An 11,933-nucleotide genomic window follows, 5' to 3' on the forward strand; every position below is an offset into this window, starting at 1 on the left:
CCACTGCAGTCTAACCTGAGCAACAGAGTGAGACCTCAATTATTTAAAAAAAAAAAAAAAAACAAGAAAAAATTGAAACTCAGAACTTTGTAAAGGGATTCTAAGTACTTATTTTTTAAAAGTATTCTTGGAAATCACATTTTCTTGTAGTGTAACCTGTAAGGAACAGTGCATACATATATATAATTTATATCTTCATAATTTAGGTTTTTGGGTGGTTTTTTTTGTTTGTTTTTGTTTTTGTATTTTTTGAGACAGAGTCTCGCTGTGTCACCCAGGCTGGAGTGCAATGGTGCAGTCTCGGCTCACTGCAACCTCCACCTCCCATGTTCAAGCAATTCTCCTGCCTCAGCCCCCGAGTAGCTGGGACTATAGATGTGCACCACCACACCTGACTAATTTTTGTATTTTTAGTAGAGACGAGAGTTTCACCATGTTGGCCAGGGTGGTCTTGAACTCCTGACCTCCGGCGATCCACCCACCTTGGTCTCCCAGAGTGCTGGGATTACAGGCGTGAGCCACTTGTGCCCAGCCCATAATTTAGGTTTTTGAGGGTAAGTGTGAACACAAACTTAGAATGAACCACACTCCACTAGAATCAAAACCAAATTAAATTAAAGCACTTTTAAAGGGAACTTCCATTTTAAGTTGAACTGAACTTATCCTTTTGAATTTATTTTATTTTATTTTTTTCCGAGATGGAGTTTCGCTCTTGTTACAATCTCAGCTTGCTGCAACCTCCACCTCCTGGGTTCAAGTGATTCTCCTGCCTCAGCCTCCCAAGTAGCTGGGATTACAGGTGCTCGCCACTATGCCCCCCTACTTTTTATATTTTTAGTAGAGACGGGATTTCAGCATGTTGGCCAGGCTGGTCTTGAACTCCTGACCTCAAGTAATCCACCCACCTTGGCCTCCTACTGTGCTGGGATTACAGGCGTGAGCCACCGTGCCTGGCCCTTCTTGAATTATTGAAGTTGAACACCTGCCGGGCGTGGTGGCTCACGCCTGTGATCCCAGCACTTTGGGAGGCCAAGGCCGGTGGATCATGAGGTCAGGTGATCGAGACCATCCTGGCTAACGCAGTGAAACCCCGTCTCTACTAAACAGACAAAAAATTAGCTGGGCATGATGGTGGGTGCCTGTAGTCCCAGCTACTCTGGAGGCTGAGGCAGGAGAATGGCGTGAACTCGGGAGACGGAGCTTGTAGTGAGCCGAGATCACGCCAGCACTTCAGCCTGGGCGACAGAGCGAGACTCCGTCTCAAAAAAAAAAAAAAAAAAGAAAAAAGAAGTTGAACACAACTAGAACACGATTATATTCCCTAAATGGGGGAAAAAAGTATTCTTCAAATTGATTCAAGCAAGCATTTAATTTAATTTGGACCCATAGACAATTCACATATCTAGCTGTTTGCTCATTACTTAGTTCCAGTAAAAATGTTTCACAGCATACCAGATTGTAGGATAATACTTAGTAAAGGGTCTTTTTACTTGTCAGCAACTTGAGATGTTGCCAATAGGTAAAAATCTGATGGCGGCGGATCTGTGGCATATGTGGTCTTATGTTAGAATTTCTCTAACACTTTACCTCATTCTTTGCCCAGACAGTTATTAGTGTTAAATCCAATAGAAGGAAAATTGATTCAGCCTGTAGTTGTCCCACCATTCCTTTGAACTTGTTTGCATTGTTTGTGGATAAGCCGTATGCGTGTGACTCATAACTTGCTTGTTTTGCTTTCATGTTTTATAACACCTTTGCTGCACCAGGCGTGTTTTTCTACCCCAAGGAAGTCTAAAAATGATCAGAAGCTTTTTTTCCCTGCCCTCTAGGCACAGTAGCTTTGAGACTAACTGCAAAAGGATCTGTCCTGACTCCAGGTTGCACAATGTGAGTAGGCCTCTCGCTGACTGTGGTCCGTAGCCTGAGGGCCCTGTGAGTCACCACATCCTGGCTGTCATTTCAGGTGAACCACTGTCTACCAGAGAAGATTGTGGTATACCGTGATGGAGTGTCTGATGGCCAACTGAAGACAGTTGCCAACTATGAGATTCCTCAACTACAGAAGTGTTTTGAGGCTTTTGAGAATTATCAGCCCAAGATGGTGGTGTTTGTAGTTCAGAAGAAAATCAGTACTAATCTATACCTGGCTGCTCCTCAGCACTTTGTGACTCCTACTCCTGGAACTGTGGTAGATCATACAATAACAAGCTGTGAGTGGTAAGTGAGTAAAATATATAGTATTGGAGGAAGAATAAGTTGGAGATGTTATCACTTTCCTGAGTATTGGAATGGGGAGGTTTCCTGGAGAGGTGTGGACTAGAATCTCAGAGATGCTACCATTAAAAGAATGAAGCTTTAAAAAATATTTAAGGGCCTGGCACGGTGGCTCACACCTGTAATCCCAACACTTTGGGAGGCCGAGCCTGGTAGATCACCTGAGGTCAGGAGTTCAAGACCAGCCTGGCCAACATGGCAAAACCCTGTCTACTAAAAATACAAAAATTAACCATGTGTGATGGTGTGTGCCTGTAATCCCAGCTACTCAGGGGATAGAGACAGGAGAATCACTTGAACCCAGGAGGCAGAGGTTGCAGTAAGCTCAGATCAGGCTACTGTAATCCAGCCTGGGCAACAGAAAGAGACTCTGTCTCAAAACAAAAAAAGATTTAAAAACAAGAAAGCTTTTACCTGTTAAGTGTACAGGTAAAGTTGAGCATACATTGTTTTGCTAAGATAGTGTATGCTTAACTTCTAAAGGTAGATAAGGGAGTTTCTACCACCATTTTTTTTTTTTTTTTTTTTGGCAGGGTCTCGCTTTGTCGTCCAAGCTGGAGTGCAATGATGTAATCTCAGCTTACTGCAGCCTCAACCTCCTTAGGCCCAGGGGATCCTTCCACCTCAGCCTCCTGAGTAGCTGGGACAATAGACATATGCCCAACTAATTGTTGTATTTTTTGTAGAGATAGGGTCTTGTCGTGTTGCCCAGACTGGTCTTGAACTCCTGGGCTCAAGGAATCTGCCTGCCTCAGCCTTCCAAAGTGCCAGGATTACAGGTGTGAGTCACTGCACCCAGCCTGCTACCAGCACCACCATTCTTCAGTAGCCTCTTGAGTCAGGAGACCTGGGTTCTAATCCTGGCCTGGCCTCTGTGTCCTTGGTCTAGTCATTTGACCTCTCTGAGCCTTAGTCGAAGGAGCTAGAATGATCTCTAGGATCTTTGCCAGCTCTGTCTGGCCGAATACGACCATATCACTGATTTGTGGTTTTTCCTTCCTAGGGTGGATTTCTACCTTCTTGCCCATCATGTACGGCAGGGCTGTGGCATTCCTACGCATTATGTCTGTGTTCTCAACACTGCAAACCTGAACCCTGATCATATGCAGAGGTGGGCCCGTCAGTAACTTACTCTTTCTCTTTCTTAAATAATTCCGGCGTGCTAGCTAAGATGGATTCACTCTTCACCCTCAAATACATTTACCTCTTGACTTTCTTCTTCATATCTGTGACAATACTGGTGTCTTTTTGAGGAGTGATTAGAAATCCTGGTTTTGTATTAAAATTACTTAAAGAGCTTTAAAAAATGTTGATGCCAGGCTTCCCCCCAAATATTCTGAGGCATCTGTATTTTTTAAATCTGTTCCAGGTGATTATGATATACAGCCAGACTTGAGACCCAACGTCATTGAGTTCAGATTATGTAAATACTCCACTAGGGTACTTACCTTTCTCCAGCCTTTTCTTGTAAACAAGAAATATTTTCTCTTTGTTTTCCTATAAAAACAGGAGGCCGGTGCGGTGGCTCTTGCCTGTAATCCCAGCACTTTGGGAGGTTGAGGTGGGCGGATCACCTGAGGCCAGGAGTTTGAGACCAGCCTGACCAACATGGCAAACCCCTCACCCCCATCTCTACTAAAAATAGAAAAATTAGCCGGGCGTGGTGGCGCATGCCTGTAATCCCAGCTACTCGGGAGGCTGAGGTGGGAGAATCTCTTGAACCCGGGAGGAGGAGGTTGCAGTGAGCTGAGATTGCGCCATTGCACTCCAGCCTGGGCAACAGAGCAAGACTCCGCCTTAAAAAAAAAAAAAAAACACAGGGAAGTGCCTACATTGAGAAGATTTACCCATTTGTCTGACTTATGAATAGTGGGAATAGAAACAAGTCCACTTAAAAATAATGATTCTAAAAAGCTGCATCATGTATTCCTCTGCTCCCCAGTTTTCAAGAAGGTGTGCTCTGTGTCATATGCCTGTGGGTATTGTATTGTATTGCATGCCACAAATTGAAGGTGGAGAATGATGAGAATTATATATTCTTCTTGGCCTACAGGCTGACTTTCAAACTGTGCCACATGTACTGGAATTGGCCTGGCACCATCAGAGTTCCAGCTCCTTGCAAGTATGCCCACAAGCTAGCTTTCCTGTCAGGACATATCCTGCATCATGAACCAGCCATCCAGCTGTGCGAGAACCTGTTCTTCCTGTGACTGCGCAGCCTGGAGATGGGCTGGTGAGAAGACAGGCAGCCTCTGAACTCAGCTGTGACTATTGCAGAGTCAACGGAGACTGAAGTGGGCTTTTGTATTATTTTCCCTTTCTCCAACCCTGTAGAATAAGATTTCTTTTTTGTCTTTTAAAGCTAATATTGCCAAGAAGTAAGTTTCTAAGTAACAGCTGAAAATGGCCTTGTTGTCTATGTAGAGCAAGTTACGGTAGTACTGCCACTCTGCAGGTAGAGCAGGTGACTCTGGGGGACCATTAAGAGCCTCCAGCCAGGCGCGGTGGTTCATACCTGTAGTCCAAGCACTTTGGGAGGCCGGGGTGGGTGGATCATGAGGTCAGGAGATCGAGACCATCCTGGCCAACATGGTAAAACACCATCTCTACTAAAATACAAAAAAATTAGCCTGGCGTGGTGGTGCACGCCTGTAGTCCCAGCTACTCAGGAGGCTGAGGCAGGGGAATCCCTTGAATCCGGGAGGCGGAGGTTTCAGTGAGCTGAGATTGTGCCACTGCACTCCAGCCTGGTGACAGAGCAAGACTCTGTCTCAAAAAAAAAAAAAAAAAAAAAAGCCAACATGAGCTGCAGAAACCTGCAGAAGCAGCCATTATACTTCTAAGCTGTGCCCACCAAGTGGTTCCCATTTCTGGAGCCAGAGATTATAATTAATGAAGTCATCACATGTTTCCTAAAGAGAATAACTCAGGCAACTGGGAAAGGCAGTGGAAGGTCTGTGAAGCAAAGTTTTCAAGTAGATACTGCTATTACTGGCAGGTGTGCAAGGCGTGTAGTAAAATCTGTGGCATAGGTAGGCCCTTGCTGACTAAATCCTTTCTGGGGATTGAATTGATGATGTCCTGTGACTTGAGTTGGATTTGAAAATGGCTTCCCTTGGCCTCTTGAAAGAGTGCAGATGAAGCTTTTTCCATGGCTTTCGGTAACTTTCCAGCATACCATGTCGATTTCTTCCTCCCCCAAATATACACATGCTCTTTTGCTCTTTGTGCCTGGTCTTCAGTAATTTTTAGTTTTTTAACAGGTGGAAAAAATCTAGCAGCTAGGAAAGTTCAGATTGGGGTGGGAGTTTTTAGTGAGCTTTTCTCCCAAGTGTGTGGCCTTTATTTCTATTTATATATGTTTGTAAATGGAGTGACCCCCTTTCTCTTGCAAAATAACCTCTTCCTGGCTGTTGGCTCACTTTGCTGGAATTTTTCTGAATCCAGGTTAAGATTTCCAGAAGTCAGCTTTGGAAAACGTGACACTCCTACCAAAGTCCAGACGGTTTAGAAAGTTGTCACACACCATGGGTTTCAGTGTTTTTGGAAAGCCATTTTTTTCTGTTTTTTTCCCCCCCTCTATTTTAGAATCTTCTCCCAGTCCCTTTGGGCCTAGTTCTGTCTCATCTTGCTTTATTGGGTTTTAAGAGCCAGTCTTATTTAACCTTTTCTAATTTGTATTTATGTACTTATTTATTTTTTGGTATGATGGCAGGGAGGGGACAAAGCAGAAATACCCCTTTTATATGACAGTATGTGAGAAAAGAAACTTTAGCTTAAAAATCCTTAAAATGTGCTCACTTCAGCAGCACATATACTAAAATTGAAATGGTATAAAGAAGATTAGCATATAGAAAAAAAGAAAAAATATTTCCTTAAACCAAGAAAACCAAGAATGTTTTTAGTTTGTTGCGGTGCCCAGCAGAGGTTGAGGAGGGATGGGTGGTGTTGGTGCACTTCTGGTTTCATTTGGAGTGCGGGACATTAGGGTGAGACAAGGACCTGGAATTTAAAAACCACGGAATCAAACACTGTGAACCACTGGTCTCTGGCTAAACAGATCAGTTTTCTGATTTTCTTTGGAAGCATTTTGAATTTTTCTGTTGAAGTTAGATTTCCTAATAGTCTTTTTCTCTTAGATAATCAGAACAAATGGTTGAATACATTATAATACAAAAATTTCTTCACTTTTTATTCTTGGTTTTCTTGCCTTGTTTTTCGGTTTTAATGCCAAATAATTGGGTCATGGGGTGGGAAATAAAAACAACTTTGTATAACAATGTGTAGTTGTGTTTGAAATAATGTCATTTATTTATTATTATATTGATGTAATTATTTTCTTCAGAGAGCTGCAGCACTTCCTAGAAACACTCATTACTCTGCTTTAAGGTGCAACTCCAGTGTTAGTAGTCAGGTAATTTCATCATGAGCTGGATAAGAAGACTTATTGAAAAAGACAGTAGCCGCCTCACTTCTCGGACAGATGAGGCACTTTTACTGTGTGTGTGTGTGTGTGTGTGTGTGTGTGTGTGTGGTTTTCAGCTCTCTTTTTCCCATCAGACAATTTCTGTTACCCTAGTGAGGCACTTTTACTGTGTGTGTGTGTGTGTGTGTGTGTGTGTGTGTGGTTTTCAGCTCTCTTTTTCCCATCAGACAATTTCTGTTACCCTAGTGAGAACCAACTTGCAAGGGCAGCCTCCTCACCACTCCACTCTTTTAACGCTTGCCCTTCTTTACATATACCTCACTGTGTGTCTGTCACCATTGAAATACCTTCCCTGGGTACAAAAATCCTGTTAGAAGGAATAAGATCTGGTGTTCAGTGGCACAGTGGAGCAACTGTAGTTAACAAAAATTTATTGTACTTTCAAAATACAGGAGTGGAATTGGAATGTTCCTAACACAAAGAAATGATAAATGAGCCAGGTGCCATGGCTCAGGCCTGTAATCCCAGCACTTTGGGAGGCTGAGGTGGGTGAATCATTTGAGCTCAGGACTTCAAGACCAGCCTGGGCAACATAACAAAACCCTGACTCTACAAAACATACAAAACTTGGCCAGGTTTGGTGGTGTGTGCCTATAGTCCCAGCTACTCAGGAGACTAATGCAGGAGGATTGCTTGAACCCAGGAGACAGAGGTTGCAGTGAGTCAAGATTGTGCCACCACCCTCCAGCCTGGGTGACAGAGCAAGATTCTGTCTCAAAAAAAAAAAAAAAAGAAAAAAGATAAATGTTTGAAGTGATAGTCAGTTACCCTGATTTGATTCTTACACATCATATGCTTGTATCAGAATATCACATGTATGCCATAAATACGTACCACTACTATGTATCCAAAAATTTAAAAGTTTCAAGTACCTTCCCAAAGCACCTAGCTGCTCACTTAAGCACTGCATTTCTTTAGAATACTACAGTTTTCCTATTTATTTAGAAACTCTGTGCTTCCTGAACTCATTCTAGAAAGAACCTCATTTCTGTGCAGTAGTCTCTCATCCATGGGGAATACATTTGAATACCCCCAGCGGTTGCCTGAAACCTCAGATGGTACTGAATCCTATATATACGGTACTATGTTGTTTGAATCTGAAACTCAGGATGTCTATTAAGTGACTAATGTGTGGCATCACTGGTGTGGACATTCTGGACAGACATGATTCATGTTCCCGGGGGATGGAGTGGGACAACGTGAAGTTTCATCACACTGCTCAGAACAGTTTGCAATTTATAACATGAATTTCTGGAATTTTCCATTTAATAGTTTTGGACTTTGGCTGACCAAGGGCAACTGAAACCTCAGAAAATGAAACCATGGTAAGGAGGGACTGCTGTACGGTGTGACAGGGTCCTGTTTACTTGGGCAGCATTTTGTTGAATGGTGTGAAAAATGAAGGAATTTTAGAAATGACTGTATATTTTAAAACCTTAAAATTTGGGCCTGAAATTAATTTTTCTAGAGACTTGGGATTATTAGAGAAGACCCTGATTTTTCTTTCTGGCTCTGTGGCTAGCTGAGTTACTTAGTAACTTTTCCTGCCTAGAGTTTTCTTTTTTTCAAAAAATGAGGAACATCAAGAGCCTGAGAACAAAAGCCACAGACTGAAAGAAAATATTTGCAGAATGCACATCTGATCAAGGATTGTTATCCAAAATATCCAAAGAACTCTTTAAACTTAATAAGGAAGCTAGTCAGTTTTTTTTTTTTTAAATCGGCAGTAGACCTGTACAGACATCACCAAAGATGCACAGATGGTATATAAGCGTATGAAAAGATGCTCCACATCATATATCCATATGAAAAGATGCTCCACATCATATATCCTTAGGGAACTGCAAATTAAAACAAGGTACCCATTCCATACCTGGTAGAATAGCCAAAATCCAAAACACTAACAACGCCACATGCTGGTGAGGTTGCAGAGCCACAGGAAATGATACAGCTACTTGAGAAGAGAGTTTTCAATAAAAGTAAACAGGATTACAAAACAACATACATAATCTTATCACATGGTGCAGCAGTCATACTCCTTGGTGTTTATTTACCCAAAGGGGATGAAAACTCATGTCCACACAAAAGCCTGCACACGGACATTCATAGGAGCTGTATTCATCGTTTCCAAAACTTGGAAGCATCCAAGATGTACTTCAGTAGGTGAATGGATACACTGCACCACAACAGTGGAGTATTATTCAGCACTAAAAGGAAAGGAGCTATCAAGTCATGGAAAGACACAGAGGAACTTAAATGTATATTACTTAATTGGAAAAAGCCAATCTGGAAAGGCTATATATGACTGCAACACATGACATTGTGGAAAAGGCAAAACTGTGTAGATAGTAGAAGGATCAGCAGTTTGGCCAGGTGCAGTGGCTCACACCTGCAATCCCAGCGCTTTGGGAGGCTGAGGTGAGCAAATCTTGAGGTCAGGAGTTCGAGGCCAGCCTGGCCAACATGGTGAAACCCCATCTCAACTAAAAGTACAAAAATTAGCTGGGTGTGGTGGCGGGCACCTGTAATTCCAGCTACTCGGGAGGCTGAGGCAGGAGAATCGCTTGAGGCAGGAGGCGGAGGTTGCAGTGAGCTGAGATCACACCATTGCACTCCAGCCTGGGTGATAAGAGCAAAACTCTGTCTCAAAAAAAAAGGATCAGCAATCGTGGAGAGAGAGATGAATGGGCAGAAACAAAGGATTTTTAGGGCAGTGGAACTATTCACTGTGATGCTGTAATGGTGAATACATGTCATTATGAATCTGTATGATCCCACAGAATGTACACCAAGAGTGAACCCTGATGTAAACTATGGACTCTGGGTAATATGTCAGTGTAGGTTTATCAGCGATAACAAACTTACCAGGGAAAAAAGGAGAAGGGAGTGGGGAAGGGAGGAAGGTTAATATTTGTTACAAGAAGGAAAGGGAAGCCGAGTGGTACTAGCACAGCTCCCAGGATTCTGGTTTCATTCCAGGTAGGGCTAGGACATAACAGCCTGAGCCCCTGCGAAGTGCAGGATTGCTACAGCTGAGTCTCCTGCATGAAGAGAGCAGGAAGCTGGAAGGGGACTAGAGAACCCTGTGCCAATCATGCTGGGGCAGCCACAGGGAAATGTGTTTGACCAGGGAAATGGATACGGTGAAAAAGACATCCATGAAAAATCCCCAAGCCTGGACCACGTACGGATGTGTGTAGCCTGAATTTTTGTTACCAGCATGCTGAAGGGCTACAAGCTGAAAAATTAACATAAAGATTGGCCCAGACTTGTGAAAGCTCCAGAGCCTTGTGGACACCAATGCAGTCCATTAGATTGTCCCACAAAGAGGTATAAATAGGACCTATGGAAGAGAAGAGAGCAGAGAGAATGAGCAGGTCCAACATGTGTCTGAGAAGTTCCTGCAGGTTAAAATAGAATAGGTGGCACACAGTATGGAAGATGCAAAGACTGAGAATTTTCCAGAATGAAAGATATGTGCCAGTGTAGTGGCTTATACCTGTAATCCCAGCACTTGGGAGGCCAAAGTGGGTGGATCTCGAGCTCAGGAGTTTTAGACCAGCATGGGCAACATGGTGAAACTCTGTCTCTAAAAAAGAAATAAGAAATTAGCCAGGCATGGTGGCACATGCCTGTAGTCCCAGGTACTCAAGAGGCTGAGGTGGGAGGATCACTTGAGCCCAGGAGGTTAAGGATGCAGTGAGCTGTGATCGCACCACTGCACTCCAGCCTGGGTGACAGAGTGAGACCTTATCTCAAAAAAAAAAAATCATCCAACTGAAGAAACGTACTGGGGATAAAGAAAAGCATATATGGCTGGGCGCTGTGGCTCACACCTGTAATCCCAGCACTTCGGGAGGCTGAGGCAGGCAGATCACATGAGGTCAGGAGTTTGAGACCAGCCTCCTGGAGAAACCCCATATCTACTAAAAATACAAAATTAGCCAGGCGTGGTGGTGCATGCCTGTAATCCCAGCTACTCGGGAGCCTGAGGCAGGAGAATCGCTTGAACCGGGGAGGTGGAGGTTATGGCGAGCTGAGATTGAGCCATTGCACTCCAGCCTGGGCAACAAGAGTGAAACTCCGTCTCAAAAAAATAAATTTAAAAAAAGCATATCCATTGCTAGATAAACTATAGTGAAACTATAGAACATGAAAGACTGAGAATCATGAAAACAAAACAGCCAGATATGATCCAGCAATTCCACTATTGGGTATATACCCAAAGGAACTGAAATCAGTATGCTGGGTGGGGCGTGGTGACTCACACCTGCAATTCCAGCACTTTGGGAGGCCGAGGAGGGTGGATCATTGGAGGCCAGGAGTTCCAGACCAGCCTGGCCAACCTGTTGAAAACCTGTCTCTACCAAAAATACAAAAATTAGCTGGGTGCGGTGTTCCACGCCTGTAATCCCGGCTACTCAGGTGGCTGAGGCATGAGAATCACTTGAACCCTGGAGGCAGAGGTTGTAGTGAGCCGAGATGGTGTCACTGCACTTCAGCCTGGGTGACAGAGCGAGTCTTGGTCTCCAAAAAGAAGAAAGAAATCAGTATGCCGAAGAGATTATGTGCACTCCCATGTTCATTGCAGCACTGTTCACAGCCAAGATACGGAAACAACCTAAGTGTCCATCAGCGGATGAATGGATTTTTAAAATGTGGCACATTTACACAATGGAATACTATTCTGCTTTAAATAAAAAACAGGACATTCTGTCACTCGTGACAACCTGAATGAACTTAGAGGACATTATGTTAAGTGAAATAAGCCAGGCACAGAGAGACAAATACCATATGAGCTCACTTGTATGTGGAATCTAAAAAAGTCAAACTTATAGAAGTAGAGAGTAGAAAGGGAGTTACCAGATACTGGGTGGGGGTAGAGGGAGGTTGACGGGGAAAAGGGGAGACATTGGTCAATGGGTATAAAGTTACAGTTAGGAAGAATAAGTTCTAGTGTTCCATTGCACAGCACAGTGACTGTACTTAATACTGTATATTTTATTTGTTTATTTGTTTTTTGAGATGGAGTTTCGCTGTTTTTGCCCAGGCTGGAGTGCAATGGCGCGATCTCGGCTCACTTCAACCTCCGCCTCCCGGGTTCAAGCAATTCTCCTGCCTCAGCCTCCCAAGTAGCTGGGATTACAGGCATGCGCCACCATGCCTGGCTAAT

General features: G+C 43.5%; 1 protein-coding gene across 1 annotated transcript; it reads left to right on the forward strand.

Annotated features, from left to right (window-relative positions):
- The first annotated feature begins 1,803 nt into the window (after nucleotides 1–1,803).
- Nucleotides 1,804–5,161, forward strand: LOC105531011 (piwi-like protein 2). Its single transcript, XM_011968797.1, has 3 exons — nucleotides 1,804–2,217; nucleotides 3,278–3,385; nucleotides 4,328–5,161. The coding sequence occupies exons 1-3, from the start codon at nucleotides 2,099–2,101 to the stop codon at nucleotides 4,482–4,484; spliced, it is 384 nt and encodes a 127-aa protein (XP_011824187.1). The 5' UTR covers nucleotides 1,804–2,098; the 3' UTR covers nucleotides 4,485–5,161.
- Nucleotides 5,162–11,933: the final 6,772 nt, after the last annotated feature.

This window comes from Mandrillus leucophaeus, unplaced genomic scaffold (genome assembly GCF_000951045.1).
Source record: "Mandrillus leucophaeus isolate KB7577 unplaced genomic scaffold, Mleu.le_1.0 Scaffold86, whole genome shotgun sequence".
Lineage (NCBI taxonomy): Eukaryota > Metazoa > Chordata > Mammalia > Primates > Cercopithecidae > Mandrillus > Mandrillus leucophaeus.

Coding starts and splice junctions, on each gene's coding strand:
- LOC105531011 (XM_011968797.1), top strand. CDS start 2,099: ATGGTGGTGTTTGTAGTTCAGAAGAAAATCAGTACTAATCTATACCTG. Junction 2,218..3,277: donor ACAATAACAAGCTGTGAGTG/GTAAGTGAGTAA, acceptor TTTCCTTCCTAG/GGTGGATTTCTACCTTCTTG. Junction 3,386..4,327: donor AACCCTGATCATATGCAGAG/GTGGGCCCGTCA, acceptor CTTGGCCTACAG/GCTGACTTTCAAACTGTGCC.